Source organism: Hylobates moloch, unplaced genomic scaffold (assembly GCF_009828535.3).
Source record: "Hylobates moloch isolate HMO894 unplaced genomic scaffold, HMol_V3 SCAFFOLD_9, whole genome shotgun sequence".
In the NCBI taxonomy this organism is placed as follows: Eukaryota; Metazoa; Chordata; class Mammalia; order Primates; family Hylobatidae; genus Hylobates; species Hylobates moloch.
In genome coordinates, this window is record NW_026652284.1 from 105,300,767 (window position 1) to 105,326,125 (window position 25,359).

At 38.9% G+C, this 25,359-nt stretch overlaps 2 protein-coding genes across 4 annotated transcripts in view; one reads left to right on the forward strand and one right to left on the reverse strand.

Moving 5' to 3' along the window:
• The first annotated feature begins 1,109 nt into the window (after positions 1-1,109).
• SQLE (squalene epoxidase) lies at positions 1,110-25,273 on the forward strand. Of its 2 annotated transcripts, XM_032760408.2 has the most exons (11): positions 1,111-2,340; positions 5,792-6,044; positions 8,138-8,318; positions 9,925-10,021; positions 11,537-11,650; positions 11,737-11,908; positions 14,103-14,198; positions 20,953-21,095; positions 21,521-21,617; positions 23,764-23,851; positions 24,740-25,273. In XM_032760408.2, exons 1-11 carry the CDS (start codon positions 2,050-2,052, stop codon positions 24,930-24,932), a joined length of 1,725 nt encoding a protein of 574 aa, XP_032616299.1. In that variant the 5' UTR covers positions 1,111-2,049; the 3' UTR covers positions 24,933-25,273. The 2 variants fall into 2 exon arrangements, with proteins under 2 accessions (XP_058300026.1, XP_032616299.1); XM_058444043.1 differs by lacking the exons at positions 23,764-23,851; positions 24,740-25,273 and adding an exon at positions 21,706-22,786 and having other exon boundaries at positions 1,110-2,340; positions 21,521-21,663.
• WASHC5 (WASH complex subunit 5) overlaps positions 5,973-25,359 on the reverse strand; it is a 90,649-nt gene continuing 71,262 nt past the window's right edge. The window contains exons 30-31 of one of the 2 annotated variants that reach the window (XR_009214850.1): positions 13,296-13,393; positions 6,028-6,109 (exon numbers count right to left, since the gene is read on the reverse strand). The gene's annotated coding sequence lies outside the window, so the exon portion shown is untranslated. Of the gene's footprint in view, positions 6,110-13,295; positions 13,394-25,359 lie in introns of both variants that reach the window. The other variant, XR_004371004.2, reaches the window with a different exon arrangement.

Sequence of the window (25,359 nt, forward strand, 5' to 3'; positions counted from 1 at the left end):
GTATGAATAAACAGTTATGTGACTTGGTGAAGGTCAGTGGCGATTTGGTGGAAGAGGTGACAAAGCAGCCACGCTCCAAAAGGCAGAAGGGATTTGCACCTATTATCATAGGGGTTAAAGAAGGCAGTCCAAAGTTAAGAATGAGAGTTAAGGATGAGCAAAGACATTGAAGTCTTAAGCCTCAATAAATTTTAGGTAAGTTTCATCGTAGTATAATAAGGGCTCTCTCACTCTAAGACTTTTGCACACTTTTGCTCCCTCGGACTGCTTGTCCTGGACACCGTGTAACCTCCCCCTGGGCGCCTCACCAGACTCCTCCAGGCCGAGGGAAGGACCACCTCGTTTCCATGGCTCCCTCTCTAACAACCCCCTTCTCAGGACACCTGTGACACAACTATTTGACTTCCTTGCCTCCCAGCCCCCACCCCCACGTTTCTAGTCTTGAGAGAACAGGGGCTGGGCGCATCCGTATGTCTCTAGCCTGAGCACCTGGAGCGTCCTCTCCTTTTCTTCTTAAGGCAAACGACTACTCAATTCTTCCAGCTTCAGCTGGAACGTCAGGCTCTCCACGCACTCATGGCCCTCCCTTCCGCCCTCTCTACATCCACAGGGCAGGGAAGCTGTGTCTGATTCCTCTTTCGGACTCCAGGTACTGACACATCATAAGCGCTCAGTAAGTGCTAGCGGAATGTATAGAAACGTTCAGACCCGAGGCAGCGGATCACCCCAGGCTTCTCCTCAAAGCCAGCACACCTCAGTCCAGGGAGGGCGCAGGAGCTGGGGCTGCTACGGTGAACCAACCCCGACCCCGACGCCGATCCCGGCCCCAGAGCGCCTCCTAGGCGACCACCGGCCCCACCCACGCCGAAGCCGGCCCCCGCCCATCCCCACGCCCCAACCGACACCACGCAACATCGCCCTAGCGCCTTTCGGGGCGTCGCCGCGCAGGTTGCGCCGCCTCCGATTGGCCAAACGCGGCATAGCGCCATCTCGGCCTACCGCGCGGTGCGGGCCCTCATTGGCCGGCGGCGGCAGGAGCAGGGGTGGGGGGCGGGGCCAGCACGCGGGGCGCGCGGGACGGGCGGACTCGCGCCTGAGCCCCGCCTCTGGTACCTCGTCTGGGCCGAGCCCGCCCAGGCGGCTAAGACGCGTGGGGCCCGGCGGCGAGCGGGGGCGCGCGACGGTTACTCTGGTTACTGGGGCCGCGCAGCGCTGGGGAGAGCCGCCGCCTGCGAGGGATGCTGGTGAGGAGGTCGTCGGGAGCCGCCGCCGCCGTCTGAGGGAGGTACCCTGGAAACAGCCTTTCGTAGGTGGGGAAGCGCAGTCGCGGTGGGCGCGTCTAGGGGGCCAGCGAAGCGGGAGGCCTCTAAGTCGCGAGGTTGGGGCTGCACTGCCCTGGAGCCGCACTCTTGAGTCCGAGGCCATCTTTTGTTGGAGAAGGCGTCGGCGTCGGCGTTTTTTCGAGGTTGGGCTGTACAGTGTCTCCGTCCGCGGAAAAAGAAGCCTCTGAGCCCGCGCCGGCCCGCAGTCCCCGTGCCTTCCGGCCGCTGCTCGCCATCGCTGTCGCCAGAGGCGAGGCCACGTTTCCCCCAGTGCCGAGGTGTCTTTGTGATCTTCGCTCCACTCCCATTCCCTTCTGAAAGGGCACCTGCTCTTGGTGAGAAAAGAAATTATAGCACGAAGAGCCAGTATCAGAAGAGTATCCATCACCCGCAGCAACCGCTCAGGGAACACCATCAAAAAAGAAAAAAAGGGCATATCTGGATTGCCTGGGCGAGGAGGAGCAAGTCTGCTCGGGAGCTGTTGCAGCAGGCGATTTTTAAATACTGCTTTCTACGTCCTATACAACTTGGCTTCACATACTTTTACACTAACTTTATATGATTTTTAAAAACTGGTCTGATCGGACTTCTCGTCCTGGGACACTGTTTACTGGAGTCTGGCCGGCTCCCCGTGCTCCTCTTGGTACCGCATTTTGGGGAGAACCTTAAACCCACCCGAGCAGAGAATCTCCGCCTTGACCGGTGCCATCAAAGAAGCCTTGGAACCATGTGGACTTTTCTGGGCATTGCCACTTTCACCTATTTTTATAAGAAGTTCGGGGACTTCATCACTTTGGCCAACAGGGAGGTCCTGTTGTGCGTGCTGGTGTTCCTCTCGCTGGGCCTGGTGCTCTCCTACCGCTGTCGCCACCGAAACGGAGGTCTCCTCGGGCGCCAGCAGAGCGGCTCCCAGTTCGCCCTCTTCTCGGATATTCTCTCAGGCCTGCCTTTCATTGGCTTCTTCTGGGCCAAGTCCCCCCCTGAATCAGAAAATAAGGAGCAGCTCGAGGCCAGGAGGGTAGGTTGATTTCAAAGCGGGCAGATGAATGAGTGTCTTATTTAGGAGTAGGATTGGGTTCACTCAAATGTAAGTTTTATTTGAATTGCAAAAGGCGGCAGGTTAGATGCTTGTATAAATTCTCATGTTATTTTTTATTTTAAACTCTTTGCTATGCCTTGGTTACATCTTTGACCTTCTTAAGAATGAGTGAAAACATTTGTTTCATTTAGCATTGGTTGAGCCTCAGATGGTGGTTGGATATTTGATTATGAAAGATGGAACGAAATGTTAGAATTTCATTTTGAAGGAGAAGAACAACCACTTTTCATGATGAAAAAGTTTTTAAAAAATTCTTGGGTAAGGATTGGATTTCTGCCTGAGGAAGAAAGAAACGTGCTGCGGGTAAGTCCACTGCTTGTAAGAAGTGACAGCTGACTGGGGAAAGTGACAGAACAGTTTGAAAAGCAGGCAGGAGAATTCTCAACATTTTGAGGCGTTGGGCTCAAAGTCCTCCTCCCCCGAATATTGGAGCATTGAGTAAATGCTTGTAGTAATGTCCTAACATAAAGGCCAGGTCTTCAAATAAGGGTGTAGTTGGGATTCCTGCAAAGGGAGCAGAGGCGGCCAGTGGGAGAAGATGAGGGGGAAGAGTTTAGGCCACATCATTTAGGGCATGTTGGCAATGAGTGTTTGGGCTTTTTCCCAAGAGTTCTCCCAAGAGCACTGGAGGATTTTAAGTATGGGAGTAACTTTATTTGATGTTTACTTTTTAGAAAATTTTTGTTTTTTTGAGACAAAGTCTCGCTCTGTCACCCAGGCTGGAATGCAGTGGCGTTATCTCGGCTCACTACAACCTCCGCCTCCTTGGTTCAAGGGATTCTCGTGCCTCAGCCTCCCAAGTAGCTGGGATTACAGGTGCACGCCACCACTCCTGGCTAATTTTATTTTTTGTATTTTTGTGGAGACAGGTTTCACCATGTTGGCCAGGCTGGTCTCGAACTCCTGACCTTAAGTGATCCGCCCGCCTCAGCCTCCCAAAGTGCTGAGATTACAGACGTGAGCCACCGCGCCCGGCCTGACTTTTACCTTTTAAAAAGAACATTGCAGTTGCTGTATGGAGAATGGGTTGTAGGCGTACAAGAATGGAAGCAGGGCTATCAGGCAAGAGACTATAGCAGTAAACCCACACTTGCTTTTTAAATTTTTGCGCCACCATTTCTGAATGTGAGATCTTTGGCAAATTGCTTAATTTCTGTGAGAATCTGTTACCTTTCCCATTAGACGGGAATGGCACCACCCTTGCTGGTAGTTAATACCTAGTCTATAACCGCCTGATAATAGTAGCTGTTAATATTAGCCTAGAGGTAATATACATCTCTTAGGATGAGCCTTATGAATAGCGCTGAGTTCAGTGACATGGTGCATGGGTTTGAGGAATGGGAAAGGAGGGAGAGAGAATCCTTAATGTTTAATTTGAACTCCTTCCTATTGTGGTCTGAAATAATTTCCCTTAAGGTCACTGAGCTCTAGTTCAGGTGGCTGGAATGCTGTTCCTGTTTTCATGCTGTGCAGAGAAATTTTGGAGTAGGAAAATTGGGTTACCAGCAATCAATATTGGTTCCATTTTGTGAACGCCCCAGGCTTTCTCTTTATTTTTTTGTGAACCAGGGAGTTGTTAGATTGTGATCTATTGAGGACTAAGTTCCCATTAGTGCTTACTCTACTGATCAGGCTCTGCAAGGCCTGATTTCCTCCAGAGCTCTCTCCTCTCAGGGTGTGTGTGTGTGTGTGTGTGTGTGTGTATAAAACAGGAAAAACTTATGAAGAAGCACATTTTTGGTTAAGATGACAAAAGGGGCTTGTCTTGCCCCCTACAGTAATTTAAATATAGTCAGTTCTGGCCATTAAGACATACTAATGAGAAGAGTAGAGTATTGACATCTTCCCATAGTAAAGGACAGAAAAGTATTTTTCTAAGAGAAATTTAAAAAAAAAGAACAGACAAATTCCCAGTCCACTATAGAGGTAAAAGAATGCTGGGTGGATATTAGAATCACAGAGTAAAGTTCTAAAGGATTTTAGGCTTCATCTTCCTTTTTGCTTGATTATTTTTTAAAAACCCCTTCAAATGGCATTTAGTCTTACCTTAATCATTAAGGTCAGAGAACTTAAGGAAGGTGGTTCCATGCAATTCTGTATCTGAAATGTATTCAAATGTGTGAATCCACCTACCAAGAAGAAATACTACAAAATTGAATTGTTCATTTTAAAAAGCCAGTGTGCACTATTGTTCTTAGTGGTTATAAATCTCTCAAAACAAGAGTTTGCATCTTTTTATGATCAAAGTTAAAGTTTTGCTGTCAGTTCGGCCAGTGATAGGTTTAATGTTTTTCCTTGTTCCTTTTTTGGGGACCAAATGTTTGACTAGGATCTCTTAGAGTATCAGGATGGGGAAAAAGGGATAAATTAAATATGTGCTTATATGTTAAGGACCAAAATTGTAAACAAGTCAAATCTAAGGGTCAGCATGAGTTATTTGTTCTCTTGTAATTTTGTTTAGATAATCTTCAATTAATAGATTGGTAGGCAGGATTTAACAATCCTTTTGTCATATAAAAGTGATATTAAGATAGATTTTTCAAATGAAAATCCAGAAAGAGAAAATAAAGATGAATAATGAAAATATCTAAGGCCGCGCGTGGTGGCTCACGCCTGTAATCCCAGCACTTTGGGAGGCTGAGGCAGGCGGATCACCTGAGGTCAGGAGTTCAAGACCAGCCTGACCAACATGGAGAAACCCAGTCTCTACTAAAAATTAGCTGGCCATGGTTGCACATGCCTATAATCCCAGCTACTCGGGAGGCTGAGGCAGGAGAATCGCTTGAATCCAGGAGGCGGAGGTTGCAGTGATCCGAGATTGCGCCATTGCACTCCAGCCTGGGCAACAAGAGCAAAACTCAGTCTCAAATAAACAAACAAACAAAAAAAACAAACAAAAAAAAGAAAATGTCTAAAAGGTGTTGGATAGTTTGTAACACGAAGTCAAATCAGAAGTTGTAAGTGATTTGCATCTTGTCAATTCCCAGGATATATTTGAAGAATTTAGTTATTAATGGTACAGTTTGCCCTATGAGTCGTCTTTGAAGCCCCTTATGAGCATTTATTATATTCGGCCCAGTGTGGATTTCTAAATATGTCTGTATAACATTTTCCAAATATCACATTTAGAAAACAGTAAATATTTAATTTTACTGGGATAATATGACACACTTTTATTTAACGAATATTTTGATATCATTGATTTTTATATATTATCTAGATTTTAAAATGTAACAATTTGTTTGGTTTGATAATATTTAGTATCTAGCTTTAGCCTAGGATGCAAAAGTCCAGTGTGTCCACATAGCAGTAGCATGATTTGAATCTAACAAATCTGGATACATAGTTTACCTTTCTTTTTTTTAAACAGCGCAGAAAAGGAACCAATATTTCAGAAACAAGCTTAATAGGAGCAGCTGCCTGTACATCAACATCTTCTCAGAATGACCCGGAAGTTATCATCGTGGGAGCTGGCGTGCTTGGCTCTGCTTTGGCAGCCGTGCTTTCCAGAGATGGAAGAAAGGTGGCAGTCATCGAGAGAGACTTAAAAGAGCCTGACAGAATAGTTGGAGAATTCCTGCAGCCGGGTGGTTATCATGTTCTCAAAGACCTTGGTCTTGGAGGTACGTTCATATTGATTTTCAGGAGAGTTACATGGTATAAACAAGCACTCTTCATTTAGACCATCCTATGACCAGTAAGAAGGTATTCCATTTTACTTTCATTTATAAAATTTTCTATACTCATTTACCAACAAATTTGCATGAAAATGAGAGCAAAGGATAAAATAAGCATTTAATAGTATGATTAGATGTGAATTAGACTTAATGAGATATAATAAAATGGCCAAAAGATTGTAATGGTCAAAATTAAGGACTGGAAAATCCTAGAATGAGGGCATTAAATTTTGTGAAAGGCAAAGGGAACTGTCATTTGTAGAGGGTATGTTGTATACTTGTTAAGGTGTTATTACGTAGAATCTTTTATTTAAGCACCATTCATCCATTCAACCAGTGCTTTTTAAGCACTGGCTATTCATTTAGGAAATATTTATGCACTGTCTACTTTGTGTGGGGATGGGGTGGTGGGGTGGGGTGGGGTGGGGAAGGTGGGAGAGAGACAAAGAAGCAAGCCCTCCCCTGTCTTTTTTTCCAAGGGCACTAATCCTATCATGAGAGTCTACCCTCATGGCCTAATCACCTCTTAAAGGCTCCATCTCCAAATATCATCACATTGGGGATTAGAGTTTTAGCTTAGGAATTTTGGGAGGACACAGACATCCAGTCAATACCATAATTGAACATTTTATGTCACTAATATATATACTAGAGTCCACTTTTTCACTTGACAGAAACATATTTCGAATACTGTTAACCATTGTTTATCATTATCATTTTAAGCCCGAGCATAGTTGTTTTTCAGTTGACTTCATAATGTACTTGACTTTTCAAACTTAGATGAATGTTTAGGTTATTTTCAGTTATCCTTTTTTAGATAACCCTATAGTGAACCTATTCTTGCATGTAACTTTAAAGATTATTAAATATTATATCTTTAGGATGAATTTCTTACATGGATTTCCAAGAGTAAGATTATTACATCGAAGGATGCTAATTTCTTCATGGTTCTTGATAATTATTTTTATATTTTCTAAAATATAATATTAGTTCATAGTATCACCAGTAATATATGAATTTATCAGTTTTATCATAATCTCGTCAGTGATTTTGATGGTGTCCTATTGTTTCAATTTTTACTTAATTTTTTTTATCGTTTGAACATTTTTTCTGATTTGTTCACTGTTTCTATATTGCTTTATATGAATCATCCATACATGTTTTTGTCCATTACTATTGGCATCTTAATATTTTTCCAGTGGTTTTTAATGAGTAAATTTTATTATATATACATGTATTAATCTTTTGTTCTATTTCATATGTCTTTCCCCAAGTATTGTTTTAGTTTTTATTTTTAAAATTAATTTTTTAACTTTCTAATTTTCAGTTGGCACTTTAAAAATGTTATATTTTCTATTGAAAGTTTTTTCTTTTTCAACTGCTTTTGCTGCTTTAGATTTAAGAAAGCAATTTTTACATGATTCTGATGAATTCAGTGTTTTGTTTGCTGCCATTTAAATTATTTGATGTACAAAAAAGTTCTTTGCAGTGTGTCCTGAGTCAATTTTGATGGATAGTATGTAATCATCAACAGTTGGGGGATAACTCTACCCTCTCCATTTGGTTTGGAAAATCCATTTTTCATATATTCAGTCATTATATATAAATTGGGGTTTTTTTTTGAGTTTCCATACTGGTTTTATTTTCTTTTTATTTCTTTTTGGTGACAGATCTACATATTGATACATTGAAAGAAGTGTTAAGAAGGACTGAATGTGTTCCTATGTCTTTATGGCAGAACAGGTTTACTCAGGAGAGGATTATGGTTTATTTCATGTTGCATTTTCTTTCTGAAGTGAAGTGGAATTACAGACCTGAAATAGTTATGTTGTTATCTTTAAATGATATTACAGATTTGCTAAGACTCTCATTGACTTCCAGAAGCATCATGGTTTCTGAAATAGTTACATTAGTTTTGTTCAGTTCTCCAGATTTGAAGGCAGAGACTCATTTTTGATGTGCGTGTGTCCTCTTTGGTTCTTAGTTTAATGCTGGGTGTGTTAACAGAATTGATTGTTTTGAACTCGATTGCTTTGCAGATACAGTGGAAGGTCTTGATGCCCAGGTTGTAAATGGTTACATGATTCATGATCAGGAAGCCAAATCAGAGGTTCAGATTCCTTACCCCCTGTCAGAAAACAATCAAGTGCAGAGTGGAAGAGCTTTCCATCACGGAAGATTCATCATGAGTCTCCGGAAAGCAGCTATGGCAGAGCCCAAGTAAGACCACAGTTTCAAATATATAATTACTAAAGAATCAACACATTTAAATTTGACCTTTGTACAAATAAGATTTTATAGATTTTAATGAATTTTTGGGGCATAGTCTAGAACATATGTATATTAAAATAAACTGTCAGAAGAGTGTTAGATATTCAGTGCTTTTGTTAAGAATATCATATAGAGAATTTTCCTTTGACATGGAACTATGAAGAGTTCTCCTTTGACTAAATGAAAATTACATAATTTTTATGTGATTGGAATTTAGAGGATATATTTGTAACTAAGGCGTATGTCCATTTGTGCACATTTTGGAGTTTGGGTTTGTGGTTATGATACTTTCTATTAGAAGTCAGGATACAAAACTGCAAGGAGAAACCCATTTCATTCTCACTAAAGACCCAGTCTGTTAGGACTGGCTTCTTCTCTTGTTTATTAACTTATATTTACCAATAACCTTTAAAACACTAACTGAAGAAGTTTTAAGCATGAGAACCCTCATGTGACTGACACAGACTAAAGTATTGACAGAGCAAGTGAAGAAGTCAGTGGACTTATCCTTCGGACTAAAAAGACTTGATATCCATGGAAGAAGAGTATGTTCACTGTATGAAAATGGAAAAATCAGCCAGGCGCAGTGGCTCATGCCTGTAATCCCAGCACTTTGGGAGGCTGAGGCAGGCAGATCACGAGGTCAGGAGTTCGAGACCAGCCTGGCCAATATGGTGAAACCCCATCTCTACTAAAAATAAAAAAAATTAGCCAGGCGTGGTAGCACGCACCTGCAGTCCCAACTACTTGGGAGGCTGAGGCAGGAGAATTGCTTGAACCCAGGAGGTGGAGGTTGCAGTGAGCTGAGATAGCGCCACTGCACTCCAGCCTGGGTGACAGAGCAAGACTCTGTCTGAAAATGAAATATACTCCCAAATGTAAAGATTATAAAAATTACCTGTGATCTTTTTTTCTGACTAGAAATAATTAAGTCTTTTTTTCTCGCTCTGTCACCCAGGCTGGAGTGTAGTGTTGCAATCTCAGCTCACTGCAACCTCTGCCTCCCGGGTTCACGCAATTCTTCTGCCTCAGCCTCCCGAGTAGCTGGGATTACAGGCACATGTCACCACGCCTGGCTAATTTTTGTATTTTTAGTAGAGACGGAGTTTCACCATGTTGGCCAGGATGGCCTTGATCTCCTGACCTTGTGATCCGCCCACCTTGGCCTCCCAAAGTGCTGGGATTACAGGTGTGAGCCACCACGCCCGGCCAGAAATAATTACTCTTAACAGTTTGCAGGATGCATTCCAATTCTTGTTTTCCCCTCTGTGTATGAATGTATGAGGGTATGTAAAGTTTCTCTGCCTGTATTTTATTTTTTAACAAATTAAGATAAAAATCCAATGTTACTTTTTAAGATATTTTTAAAATCATTACATTAGTAATATGTATTAAATGTTGATAAATTAGAAAATAAAAACCACACATTGGACACGTGTTTGCACACACATGCATGTCCAGTTTATATGGATAAACTGGAGATAAGGAATTTATATTTAATTTAAATTGCTGAAGTGTGCTGCTTTAGAAATGTATTTTTTTTTTTATTCTTTAGTGCAAAGTTTATTGAAGGTGTTGTGTTACAGTTATTAGAGGAAGATGATATTGTGATGGGAGTTCAGTACAAGGATAAAGAGACTGGAGATATCAAGGTGAGAAATGCCAAATGTCACCTCTTCCTAAGAGATGTTGTTTTTCCTGCCTTTTCACTTACCCCTTTAAAAAAGTAGGCTTACCAGTTTACATGTTGAGTAGCTCTTATCTGAAATGCTAGGGATCAGAAGTGTTTCAGATTTTTGATTTTTTTCAGATGTTTGCATTATACTTAACAGTTGAGCATCTCTAATCTGAAAATCTGAAATTTGAAATGATCCAATGAGTATTTTCTTTGTCACATTGCTGCTCAAAAAGTTTTCGAGTTCAGATTTTTGGATTAGAGATACTCAGCCTGTGTTATTTATCAGATGGACTGAGTTCTTTCTAAGCCCTATGCAACAGGATGGGTTTCAGATTGCAACACATTGCTCTTTAGAGGACCTCAGAATGCTATGCAAAAACTTTTTAAACAGAACTAATATGAATAGTTTTTGAAACTGAGTAATATACATCAGCAGAGAAGCAGAGGGGAACTAGCAGGGGAAAGAAGGTAAGATTCAACAAAATAAATGATTCAGGTAAACTGAGCAATTTAACTCAGGCAACAGTAAGAGAATCTTTTTAAAAACAATTTATCCTTTTATTTTATTTTATTTTATATTATATTTAATTTCATTTCATTTATTTTTATTTTTATTTTATTTTTTGAGATGGAGTTTCACTCTTGTTGCCCAGGTTGGAGTGCAATGGCGCGATCTCGGCTCACTGCAACCTCCACCTCCTGGGTTCAAGCGATTCTCCTGCCTCAGCCTCCTGAGTAGCTGGGATTACAGACATGCTTCACCGCATCTGCCTAATTTTGTATTTTTAGTAGAGACGGGGTTTCTCCATGTTGGTCAGGCTGCTCTTGAACTTCCAACCTCAGGTGATCTGCCCACCTCAGCCTCCCAAAGTGCTGGGATTACAGGTGTGAGCCACTGCGCCCGGCCAATTTTTCCTTTTTTAAAAAAAAATTTATCATAGTAAAAAACATGTAATTCTGGACTGCTCCCCATAGGGTTACTACCTCTTAGAAATTGTACTCTAATGAAGGTGACTGGAATGTTCTCTCTGCTCATATTGTAGTATTATAAATACATGTAGTCATTTGTACAAAAATTCATCTAAGCCCTAGCTGCTGACTAAAAGCACTATATGAAGTTAGAAAATTTTAGAATGAAAGAATCTGGCTAGTCCCTGGAATTTGTAATGAGAGTCACTGCTCTGTGTTACATGCCTGCCTTGTAGTTGTTTCCCCCATCGTCTGTCAAAGTGGAGAGTAATCCCAGATGGTTTGCATGGGAGGGCTACAAAGGGAGATGATCCTCAGGGACTCAGAGGAAGTGTCTAAACACTGCTCATGCGTTATCTGAAGCCCACATAACAGTTTCTTCAATAGTATTATCTTCAACTACTCTCTATAATGCTATCTGATAATATATCTAAATCTCTTCCGCACATTTTTTAAGAATGGCTTTTTTTTACTGTGTGTTTCTAACTACTAAACTGAGTAGTCTTCATTTCTGTTATAGGAACTCCATGCTCCATTGACTGTTGTTGCAGATGGGCTTTTCTCCAAGTTCAGGAAAAGCCTGGTCTCCAATAAAGTTTCTGTATCATCTCATTTTGTTGGCTTTCTTATGAAGGTACTGTAGGAGTGTGTTATTGTAATTTCAATAAAAGAAACTTGAAATTTGAAAATTATTAAAACATTTTCTTTTTATTTTTTTAGAATGCACCACAGTTTAAAGCAAATCATGCTGAACTTATTTTAGCTAACCCGAGTCCAGTTCTCATCTACCAGATTTCATCCAGTGAAACTCGAGTACTTGTTGATGTTAGAGGAGAAATGCCAAGGAATTTAAGAGAATACATGGTTGAAAAAATTTACCCACAAATACCTGGTAAGAAATAGCATCTTCAGTTCTTATAAAAGCTGTGTCTAAAATAGGCCAGAGATAAGGATGGCAGGTGAAACATTCATCCAGTCAACCAGATAGTCTGGAACTGAACTATTTAAACTAGCACATAAAAAAAGCAAAACAAACTCCCAAATTAAAAAAAAAAGTTTCGGGCTGGGCACAGTGGCTCATGCCTGTAATCCCAGCACTTTGGCGGCTGAGGTGGGCAGATCACCTGAGGTTGGGAGTTCAAGACCAGCCTGACCAACATGGAGAAACCTCGTCTCTACTAAAAATACAAAATTAGCCAGGTGTGGTGGCACATGCCTGTAATCCCAGCTACTCAGGAGGCTGAGGCAGAAGAATCACTTGAACCTGGGCGGCAGAGGTTGCAGTGAGCCGAGATCGCGCCATTGCACTCCAGCCTGGGCAACAAGAGCGAAACTCCGTCTCAAAAAAAAAAAAGTTTTGATTTGTTTTTGTCACATAATAGCATAATTTTTAGAAAAATTGTTTTTATTGGCGTATATGGTATTTTTAAAGGTAGTCTCTGGACAGGAATCTGTCTCTGAATTCTTTAAATATCTCTTATACCTAAATATTTTTGTGCTTGGTTTTTGTAGTAATGATAGCTACCATTTCCTGAATGCTTACTATAAAGTGTTTAGCAAACATAATTTCATTTAATCTATGTAACCACTCTGTGAGGTAGGCATTATCATTATTCTCATTTTACAGATGGGAGAACTAAGGTTCAGAGAGATTAGTTAGCTCCTGCAAGTATAAACTATTAGTAGTGGCAGAACCACCAGGGTTGATATCAGGTCTGTCTAGCTCATATGTGCCTGTTTGAATAGACATGTCCTGTCCGCAGAATGTGAGAATTGTAAGGGATCTTCAGGATCATGTTAGTTTTGAGTTGAATATAAAGGCTTCATGAGATTTAGATAGCTTTGTGAAAACATTAATAAAAATTACTTTTTCACAAATCTAAAGTTTTCATGGTACAGTTTTTAGGATCTTTTTTTTGAGAATGCGATGATATAGGAAAGAAAGGTAAAAAAAATTTAAGAATTTTGATAAAATTGAAGGGAAACCCTGATTGTCAATTATGATATGATTAGAGTAATAGGAAACTATTTTTGGTATGAGTACATTCTGTTTAAATATTCCATTTTTTTCACGTTATTTTTTAAACTAAGTGAAACCACTTTAGTAACAAATTATTAACAGAAATGAAGTGAAATGAAGTGGACAAACTTAGATTTTAAATAATGTCATTTTCAACATGTACATGGAAACATTTCAATAAATTTTCATTTAGTTAAGCCACTTTTGAAGCTTTAAGATGGGGAAATTATGAATATTTATGAAAAGGGTCATCCATTACCTGATATTTTTAGCATTTATTTTTCTTTTATTGTAAATGTGGTGGTTTTTCTTTTTTTTTCTTTTTTCCAATCCAGAGGTTAATTGGAGTAGACTGCCCTGAAATTATGGAGAGAAACCATTGGTAGGTTTATATTAATATTAGTTAGATTACCAAGATTCTACTCCTTAATATGAATGGAATAATTTTTAACAGAGGCTTCTTCTGCTCCTCTATTCCCAGATCACACTGGGAATTGTATGACAGCTCATTTTCTATGTAAGTAGCACAGAAATTTAAAGCTTGCTTGGAAGTATCTCAGAGATGAGCTGATCCAACCATTTCATTTTTATAGATGAAGAAATTGAAGCTCAGAGAGGTAGGGCTGGCCTCAAATTCTTTTTCTAGTGTACATACCCTCCTGCTGTTTGTGAATTGGTAGTGTATTTCATCTGATTACAAGAATATATTGATTATAATACATTAAATATTAAATATGACAGTAGTCTGTTAACATTTGGAAGAAAGGTAGGTGGTTTTCTCCCTGTTTCATTTCATCTGAATTTGCCTCATTGTTTTTTCATTCAGTTGTATGTATGTTTATATTAATGTTCTCTTAGATTCCTTAGTCGTTCCTTAGCATTAATAGCTAAGTGCTCAATAATTTTATTAATGAAATAATTAGTTCTTGATTTATCACAAGGGATATATGTAACAACCATAACAGATGTATAGTAGGTGTTTGTTTATACTTGATAAGACAATATGTGATACTTTGAAATTAAAGTGTTATAACCCATTTCTTTGGGTGGGTGGGATTTATTGCAGATCACCTGAAAGAACCATTCTTAGAAGCCACTGACAATTCTCGTCTGAGGTCCATGCCAGCAAGCTTCCTTCCTCCTTCATCAGTGAAGAAACGAGGTATTATTTTTTGGGCTTATTTTATAAAGGAATCAATATTCCAAATGACAAATACATGATTAAATTTATACTGTTAGGAATAACATCTGGGACAGATAGTTTGTTACTGTGGATTAGTGCATTATTAATACCAAAATTAGTTTTATGATCTATTTAGTTATTAACATTGAGTGTATAGAAGTACTGTGCTAGTCAGGGAAACAACAGGTAAAAAACTGACCTTGACCTAGAGAAGGCAATTTTCTACTTAGGAATGTAGACAGATAATTTTACAACACTGTTGATAAATTTTGTAATAAAACCCACAGATTCAGTGTCAAGGAGTGTGCAGAGCAGGGAGGGAAGCTTGTGAAATGGGAGGGGTAGTTAGGGAGGATGTTCAGGAAACAGTGGAAACAAAGGACCTTGGACCTGGAGGATGAGTGGGAGTTCATGAGGTGGACAGTAAGATGAGGAACTTCTAGGTAGATGGAATAACATTGCCAAGGGATGAGAAATGGTGGCACTTTCAAGGAACTCAAGCAGTTTCCTATGGCAGGAGCATAGGGTGGGTGTCAGAGTGGTAAACAGACCATTAACATTTAATCTTACAGACAATGGAAAGTCATTTGAAGTGTTTTCTTGTTACTAACTTTATTGATATGTAATTCACAAATCAGTTTGCCCATTTAAAGTGTACACTACAGTGATTTTTTTAGTATATTCACAGTGTGTGCATCACTACCACAATCAAATTTAGAACATTTTTATCTTGCCCAAAGAAACCCCGTACCCATTGGTATTCATTCCCCATTTCCTCCCAACACTCAGCCCTAGGCTACCCCTAATTTACTTTCTGTGTCTAGATTTGCCTATTTGGGATGTTTCCTAAAGGCATTGTATAGTAAAGCCCTTTGGAACTGGCTTTTCATTTAGCACAATGTTTTTGAGGTTCATTCATGTTGTGGCATGTTTCAGTTCTTCATTTGTTTTTATGGCCAAATAATCTTCCATTGTGTGGCTATATTACATTTTGTTTAGCTATTCATCAATTGATAGATATTTGGGTTGTTTCTACTTTTGGTTATTACAAGCAATGCTGCTATGAACATCTATGTGCGAGTTTTTGTGTGGACATATATTTTCATTTTTCTTGGGTATATACCCAAGAGTGGTATTCCTGGATTACATAGTAGTTCATGTTTAACTTTTTCAGGAGCTGCTAGACTTGTTTTCCAAAATAGCTGTCCCAGTTACATTTCCTTTCAGCAGTGTGTGAGTTCTAATTTCTCCATATCCTTGTCAGTGAACACTTGTATTATCATTGTGTGCATAGCCATCCTAGTAGGTGTGAACTAGGCCTTTTATCATTGTGTTTTGATTTGCATTTCTCTCATAGATAATGATGTTGAATATCTTTTCTTTTCTTTTTTTTTTTGAGACGGAGTCTCGCTCTGTCGCCCAGCCTGGAGTGCAGTGGCGCAATCTCGGCTCACTGCAAGCTCCGCCTCCCGGGTTCACCCCATTCTCCTGCCTCAGCCTCTCCGAGTAGCTGGGACTACAGGCGCCCACCACCACGCCCGGCTAATTTTTTTGTATTTTTTAGTAGAGATGGGGTTTCACCGTGGTCTCGATCTCCTGACCTCGTGATCCACCCTCCTCGGCCTCCCAAAGTGCTGGGATTACAAGCGTGAGCCACCGCGCTCGGCCTGAACATCTTTTCATATGCATATAGGCCATTTGTTGTTTGGAGAAATGTATATTTAGACTTTGCATATTTTTTTAATTGGGCAGATTTAAAATTTATTTATTGTTGAGTTTCAAGAGTCCTTTATATATTTTACATACAAGTCCCTTATTAGATATGTGATTTGCAAAATTTTTCTCATTCTGTGGGTTTTCTTTCCTTTCTTCTTGATGGTTTCCATTGAAGTACAAATGGTTTAAATTTTCATGTTTATTTTTTCTTTTGTTGCTTGTGCTTTCGATGTCATATTTAGGAAGGCTTTGTCCAATCTAAGGTCAAAAAGATTTACTCCTATATTTTCTTTTTCTTTTTCTTTCTTTTTTTTTTTTTTTTTTTTTGAGATGGAGTTTCGCTCTTGTCGCCCAGGCTGGAGTGTGATGGTGCGATCTTGGCTCACTGCAACCTCCGCCTCCCAAGTTCAAGCAATTCTCCTGCCTCAGCCTCCTGAGTAGCTGTGATTATAGGTGCTCGCCACCATGCCCAGCTAATTTGTGTATTTTTAGTGGAGACGGGGTTTCACCATGTTAGTCAGGGCTGGTCTCAAACTCCTGACCTCAAGTGATCCACCCACCTCAGCCTCCCAAAGTCCTGGGATTACAGGCGCGAGCCACCATGCCTGGCCCGTTACTCCTGTATTTTCTTCTAAGAGTTTTATAGTTTTACCTCTTAAATTTAGGTCTTTGATCTATTTTGAGTTGAATTTTGTGTTTGTTGAGAGGAAGTGGTCCAGCTTGATTTGTTTGTGTGTGGATATTCAGTTGTCCCAGTATCATTTGTTGAAAAGACTACTTGTTCCCCCGTGAATTTTCTTGCCATTGTGGTCAAAATTCCCTTGACTGAAAGGTAAGGGTTTCTTTCAACAATATTTTGTAATTTTCAGAGTGTAAGTTTTACATTTCTTTTGTTAAATTTATTCTTAAGTATTTTACCTTTTTTGATACTTTTGTAAATGGAATTGTCTTAAAGAGGCAGTGGCGTGATTAGACTTTTATTTCGGGAATATACTCTGACATTTTTGTGGAGGATGGTTTGGAGGAAAGTCCAGTAAAACATACACTAAGATTAATTATTCTGTCAGTGATGATAAAAGGCCAGAACTAGGGTTGTAAAATGAAAGGTAATGAATAAATTTGGGTAATATCTAGGACTAGGATGTAGAATGTACAAAACATGATGATTTGGATATTGTAATAAGAGAGTGAAATCTCTTGATGTAAATTCTAGGTTTCTGGCTTAGATAGTTTTGCCAGCCATTTGCTGACATAGGAACAGGAAAAGGAGTTAATTGGGTTTTCTTTCTTTTTTCTTAGTTTGTCTTAAAGGTTTGCTGATTTTATCTTTTCAAAGAACCAACTTTTCATTTTGTTATCTTTTGTATTTTTTTCATTTCATTTATTTTGGCTCTGATCTTTTATTATTTTCTACTAATTTGGGGTTTGGTTTGCTCTTGCTTTTCTGGTTGAGATGCACTGTTAGGTTGTTTATTTGATGTTTTCCTGCTTTTTTGATGTAGGCACTTACTGCTAAAAACTTTCCCTTTAAGTATTGCTTTTGCTGTGTCTCACAGGTTTTATATATTGTCTTTGCATTTTTATTTCTATCAAATTTTTATATTTACTTCTTAATTTCTTCATTGACCCACTGGTCATTCAAGAGCATATGGTTTAATTTCCATGTGTTTGTACAGTCTCCAAAGTTCCTCATAGTACTGATTTCTAGTTTTATTCCATTGTGGTTAGAGAAGATACTTGATATGATTTCAATTGTTTTTTGAATTTTTTAAGCCTCGTTTTGTGGCCTACCCATGATCTATCCTTGAGAATGATCCATTTGCTGAAGAGGAGAAGAATGTGTATTCTGCAGTTGTTGGATGAAATGTTCTGTGAAATTTGTTAGGTCTGTTTGGCCTGTAGTCCAGATGAAGTCTGATGTTTCTTTGTTGTTTATCTGTCTGGATGATCTATCATTGCTGAAGGTGGGGTGTTGAAGTCTCCAGCCATGATTGTGTTGGGGTCTATCTCCTTAGCTCTAATAATATTTCCTTTATATATCTGAGTGCTCCAGTATTGGGTGCATATATAATTGTTACATCCTCTTGCTGAATTGACTCCTTTATCATTATATAATGACCTTCTTTGCCTCTTTTTATAGTTTTTGTCTTGAAACCTATTTTACTGATGTAAATATCACTACTGCTCTTTTTTGTTTTCCATTTGCCTGGAATATCTTTTTCCATCTCTTCATTTTCAGTCTCTGTGTGTCTTTATAGGTGAAGTGTGTTTATTTTAGGCAACAGATCGTTGGTTCTTTTTTTAAATCCATTCAGCCACTTTATGCCTTTTGAGTGGAGTTTAGTCCATCTACATTGAATGTTATTATTGGTAAGTTCGTACTATTGCCATTTTGTTATTTGTTTTCTGATTGTTTTGCTGTCTTTTCTTCCTTCCCGTTTCCTTTTTGTGAAGGTAATTTTCTCTGGTAGTATGTTTTAATTTCTTGCTTTTAATTTTTTTGCCTACCTCTTGTAGGCTTTTGATTTGAAATTACCATGAAACTTGCAGATCATATTTTATAACCCATTATTTTAAACTGATGACGCAGACAAGCAGAGAAAACTAATAAAAACTCTGCACTTTATCCTCCTTGCTTTTTAACTTTTGTGAGTTTTGTACCTTCATGTAATTGCATACTGCTCGTTAATGTCCTTTCCTTTTAGATTGAAGAACTCACTTCGGCATTTCTTGTGGGAAAGTCTGGTGTTGATGAAGTCCCTCGGCTTTTGTTTGGGAAAGTCTTTATTTCTCCTTCATGTTTGAAGGATGTTTTCACTGGATATACTATTGTAGGATAAAAGTTCTTTTCCTTCAGCACTTGCAGTGTGTCTTGCCCCTCTCTCCTGGCCTGTAAGATTTCCACTAAGTCTGCTGCCAGACATACTAGAGCTCCATTGTTTGTTGTTTCCTTTCTCTTGTTGCTTTTAGGATCTTTTCTTTATCCTTGACCTTTGGGAGTTTGATTATTAAATGGCTTGAACTAGTCTTGTTTGGATTAAATCAATCACCAATCCTTGCTTGGTGTTCTGTAGCCTTCTTGTGCTTGAATATTGATATCTTTCTCTAGATTTGGGAAGTTCTCTGTTATTTTTCTTTGAATAAACTTTCTACCCTGATCTTTCTATCTCCTTTTAAAGGCCAAGAACTTAGATTTGCTCTTTTGAAGCTATTTTCTAGATCTTGTAGGTGTGCCTCATTCTTGATTATTCTTTTTTCTTTTGTCTCCTCTGTGTATTTTCAAATAGTCTGTTTTCAAGCTTACTAATTCTTTCTTCTGCTTGATCAGTTCTACTGTTGAGATTCTGCCATGTTCTTCAGTAATTGAATTTTTTATCTCCAGAATTTCTGCTTGATTCTTTTAAATTATTTGTTATTTTGTTAAACTTATCTGATAGCATTCTGAGTTCCTTCTCTGTGTTGTCTTGAATTTTGCTGAGCTTCTCCAAAACAGCTATTTTGAATTCTCTGAAAGCTCACATCTCTGTTACTCTGGGATTGGCCACTGGTGCCTTATTTATTATTGTTAATTTAGTGAGTTCATGTTTTCCTGGATGGTTTTGATGACTGTGGATGTTCGCCAATGTCTGGGCATTGATGAGTTAGGTATTTATTGTGGTCTTCGGAGTCTGGGCTTGTTTGTATTCATCCTTCTTGGGAACGCTTTCGAAGTATTCAAAGGGAAGTGAGTGTTGTGATCTAAGTCTTTGGTCATAGCAGCCGTATCTGTATTAGGGGGCACCCCAAGCCCAGGGAACATTGTGACCCTGCAGACTTGTAGAGGTACCGCCTTGGTGGTCTTGGGTAATATCTGGGAGAATTCCCTGGATTACCAGGAAAAGAACTCTTGGTTCTCTTCCCTTACTTTCCCCCAAACAAATAGAGTCTGTCCTTCCGTGCTGAGCTGCCTGGAGCTGGCGGGGGGACGGGTGACACAAGTATGCCTGTGGCCACCACCACTGGGCGTGTGCCAAGTCAGACCTGAAGCCAGTACAGCACTGGGTATTGGCGAAAGGCTTGTGGCAATGACTGCCTGGTCACCGCTGATGTTCCCTCAAGACTCAAGAGTTCTACAGTCAGCACAAATCCAGCCAGGCTTGTGCCCTTCCCTTGAGAGCAGTGAGCTCCTGGGGGCCCAGGACTGGTCCAGAAATGCTGTCTGGGAGCCAGGGCCTGGAGTTGGGAACCCTAGGAATCTACTTGGTGCTCTATTCTACTGCAGCTGAGCTGGCATCCAAACCTCAAGATATATTCCTTCCCACTCTTCCCTCTCCTTTCCTCAAGCAGAAGGAGCCTCTCCCCATGGCCACCAGTGCCCCAGGCCTGCAGTGAGTACTGCCTGGCTGCTGCTGGTGTTCACTCAAGGCTCCAGGGCTCTTCAGTCAGCTGGTGGTGAATGCCGCCAGACCTGGGTCTCTCCCTTCAGGACAATGGGCTCCCCTCTCACCCAGGACGGATCCAAAAATGCTGTCCAGGTGCCAAGACCTGGAATCAGGGACCCCAGGAACCCACTTGGTGCTCTGTCTCACTGGCCAAGCTGGTACCCAGGCTGACTTTTGGTTCTTACGAAGGTGCTTTCCTGTGTGGGAGGGGGATGATCGCCAGAGGACTTGCTTTGTATACCTGGATACCTGTAGATTCTTTTTATTTTCTTCATATTTTAAGGAGGCCTTATAAATGTATTGACATTGTTGGATTTGTCATTAGGTTTGTATATGAGCTTCATGAGGGCAGAGGCCATACTCTTGTTATTACTGTATCCCCAGTGCCTGGCCACCTATTAGGTACCCAATATTGATTCAAACAACTCTTGAATTTTTGCCTCAGCAAATTTTAATAATGATTTGTTTCCATGTATTTTCATATTTTTCTTATTATTAGCTTACATCAGTAATCTTTATACATTGAGTTGTCCTTTTCTCTTTGTTTTGTCTCAAGGGATGCTCTAAGATAAAATCTTCATTACCTCTCTTCATAGGTGTTCTTCTTTTGGGAGATGCATATAATATGAGGCATCCACTTACTGGTGGAGGAATGACTGTTGCTTTTAAAGATATAAAACTATGGAGAAAACTGCTAAAGGGTATCCCTGACCTTTATGATGATGCCGCTATTTTCGAGGTAAGATCAATTATTTTGACAAAAATGTCTCAAAATGGATTTATTTCTGGGGGTTAAGAGCAGTGGGGCTCTGATGGGTAGATCTGTACTAAGGAACCTGATGCTTTATAATAGCTCTTAGGCATCTTGCTTAGGCTTAAAGAACCTGACTTGCAACCTGCGAATCTTAGAGAATTTCTAAATTTGAATATTATGTAACACTCGATTGCTATGGGCCACTTAGCTCATAGTGGTTGTAAATTTAGCTTCAGTGTCATATAACCCATTGCTCTGAAGCTGATTTTTTTTTTTGTAAATGATAAACATAAGGCAATATTACTTGCAGATAGTCCTTAGAAGGATAAGTATCAGTTTGAGGGGATTATAAACATCAGTTTGTGCTTTTTTATCCTTACCATATAATAAATGAGCTATTTCTTTTTTAGGCCAAAAAATCATTTTATTGGGCAAGAAAAACATCTCATTCCTTTGTCGTGAATATCCTTGCTCAGGCTCTTTATGAATTATTTTCTGCCACAGATGGTAAGTGTAGACACTTTATGAATTATTTTCTGCCACAAATGGTTAAGTGTAGACACTTTATGAATTATTTTCTGCCACAGATGGTAAGTGTAGACAGAGCACCAGTATTACTCAATTGCAGACTTTTAGCATAGGAAAGGAATAAACAAGTTAGTGATTTGTCCAGAAATAAAAATGTTACCTGAGTTTGCTAACTCCCAAGTTGGTGGTTTTTTAAAAATTCCATTTTGAGCAATAGTTGTAGTTTTAGTTTGGAAGGCAGTGGAATTTCCTTAGACAACATTAATAGCAATGCCTCAGTAACATATGCATTATTTTGAATTCCTCTGGTGCAGACTAGATCATGCTTGTCCCCACACACAAAAGATAGTGATGGAAGGTGTTTTTGGCCATATATTAAAAGGCAATGTAGTCTTTTTCTTCCTAACACTAGTATCAATTTCTTTTCAAAGTAGTATTTTATAATGAATACAAGCTGTTAATCTTGTCCCTGTTAAAAAGCACAAGTAACAATGCATTCATCCTTTACTTATTTGGACTATTTTGATGCTTTTGTTTCTGTTTCCATATTATAGAGAGGTCACGGTCAATGTATATATTAGAGAAAACACAACTTAGCAGAAGCAGTGTTAGAAATGGAGGAAAAGAGGCCAGGCGAAATGATTCATGCCTGTGATCCCAGCACTTTAGGAGGCCAAGGCAGGAGGATCACTTAAAGCCAGGAGTTTCACACCAGCCTGGACAATAAAGCAAGACCCCATCTCTACAAAAAAATTAAAAGATTAGCAAGGCATGGTGGAGTGTGCCTGTAGTCCCAGCTATTTGGGAGGCATCACTTAGGGCCAGGGGTTTGAGGCTACAGTGAGCTATATACAGTGAGCTATATACAGTGAGCTAAATACACTCAGCCTGGGCAACAGAGAGAGACTCCATCTTCTAAAACAAACACAAAATTAAAAGAAATGGAGGAGAAAAGGCAACTGTGCCACCTCCTCACCACAGCAGTGTATACACATCAGTTTAATAGTAGGTTAATGAAACTAGGCTTTTCAGTTTTCAAGAATACTGACTCAAATGCCACTACTCTAGTATATTTGCAACATAGCTATTTGTTTGATCTGGCTGAGGCCCTGGTGATAAGTGCTGTGGTTATAATTACAAAAGATGATGATACAATAAAAATGCTTTCTGTAGCCTCTATAACCATTAACTCTTCCTAAGGAAAAAAAAAAAAAAAAACCCACCAATCTCACTGGTTGTGATTTTTCCAAACAAATTTCTTTTGCTAAATTGGCATAGAGGTTAAAATGGCTGGTTGGGCAAATGAAAGTAATTAAGTTTAGAGTTTTGGGCAAATAAAAAGAAAAGAACTAAGTTTCGAGTTTTGGGCAAATAAAAAGAACTAAATTTAGAGTTTTTCTGAGCTCTTCTTTCTAAGCTTTTCTAACTTCTTGAGTTTTTACATTATGAATTTAAATCTACCAACAAAACAACATTTTTTAAAAGTTACAAGATTGGAGGAGGAAAGACCTTTATTGGAGCAAAAGTTTACCTGTTGCATCCTTTACTTTTTAAAACCTGTTGTAAAGAAAAATCTGGGCATACCTGAACAGAACCATTGATTCTAAATGGTTAAAAAGGTTATCAATTGATTACACTACATTGTGAGGGTTTTATGAGTTACTTTGAAAGGTATTAAAAACTTTATAGATATAGAATTATTATTTATCGCTACTCACGGCTCTTTTCTCTTGATAATTTACTGCTTAGTTAGAGATACTGGTTGGACATCTTAGAGACTGGGAATTTAGTTTCTAGAATTGTGTTAAAAAGAGCTTCCAAAGTATTTTGCATCACTTAATGCATTAACAGCAAAATCAAGGAAGTACCTTTTAAACAACTCTTCCAAGAACTAAATATTAGTAGTTATTTACTAACAGAAAAAAGTTTATTCATATTTATATTACTCTCCATAATGCTGATTATGGAATTTAAAAGAAATCCTGGTTGTTGAAATTCTAGGACTAGATATTTAAAAATTATCTGCAAGATGTAGCGTTTGTTATTTCTCATTTTTTCTGATATATCATTAGCATCCTACATAAGTGTGTACACATATTTGATTTATTTTACAATTTTGTTTTAGATTCCCTGCATCAACTAAGAAAAGCCTGTTTTCTTTATTTCAAACTTGGTGGCGAATGTGTTGCGGGTCCTGTTGGGCTGCTTTCTGTGTAAGTTGTGATGGCACAGAGGATACAAATCTGCCAGATTTTCTTAGGACTGTTCAGTTGATGAATTACTGCAAATCTTTCTTCCTTACACATTTTGATATTTTATTATCTATTAGTATCCCAATGAGAAGGTGGCCCAAAGAAATGAAGAAACGCAATATTTAGTACTGTTTTCTTTCTAGGTAACAGCAGTTAAAGGTGGTGGTAGAGGAAGCTATAACCCTTGATTAAAATAGAAGCTTGTTTTTTGCCTATGGATGTATCCGTTATGTTCTGGTCTGTGGGAGCCAGGAATAATTGAGAAATTTTAATTTAAGAATTAGTTTCATTGAAGTACAGGGACTTATACAACCCAGTATTAGTTTTGAGCGTACAGACATATGTGGAACTGTTCTTGGAAGGTCTACAAAGTGAAATCTATCGAGTTATTTCTCATTCGCAAAGTGATCCTTTGAGTCATTTCTCATGAACCTATAATCTGAATGTTAATACTGGTATTTTTAAAAGCCCTACATCCCAACAGACCAGGCCATCTAGGTATTTCAGCGTGGTGTCTCAGGATGAGTAAACAAAACAGCTACGAATACATGACTTATGTAAACTAGAGTTACAGGAGTTATTAGCTTCTCTGAAAGGGATATAGTCTAAGTCAGTATTTTTTTCTTAAAAAAAAAAAAAAAGGGGGGGGGGTTTGCTCCTGCCATCAAACTTAACATGCAGACATATTTGTAAAGTCGTCTAAAATGTAGAATGTTTGATACAGAATTATGATGCTTGGGTAAAAAAAAGTGGGATGTTTGTTGAGCTTCGTAGATTATATGTAATGGGAACCTTTGGAGTAAATTTTAGTTTCTGAGTCTTACCAATATGTATTTTTTTCTATTACAGATTGTCTCCTAACCCTCTAGTTTTAATTGGACACTTCTTTGCTGTTGCAATCTATGCCGTGTATTTTTGCTTTAAGTCGGAACCTTGGATTACAAAACCTCGAGCCCTTCTCAGTAGTGGTGCTGTATTGTACAAAGCGTGTTCTGTAATATTTCCTCTAATTTACTCAGAAATGAAGTATATGGTTCATTAAGCTTAACGGGGAACCATTTGTGAATGATATTTGGAATTTACCAAGTCCTAAGAGACTTTTGGAAGAGGATGTATATAGCATAGTACCATACCACTTATAAAGTGGAAACTCTTGGACCAAGATTTGGATCAATTTGTTTTTGAAGTTTTTTGTATATAAATATGTAAATACATGCTTTAATTTGCAATTTAAAATGAAGGGGTTAAATAAGTTAGACATTTAAAAGAAATGATTGTTATCATAAATTAGTGCTAATACTGAGGAGAACTACAGTTTTTCTTTTGAATTTAGTATTTGAGATGAGTTGTTGGGACATGCAAATAAAATGAAGAATGAACATCCGTGTCTTTGTTTCTTGTGGGCTCGTTTACATAGCTTCATGATAATGAAAAAGAAAACCAAAGTGGGATGAAAAGTGCAGAGGGAA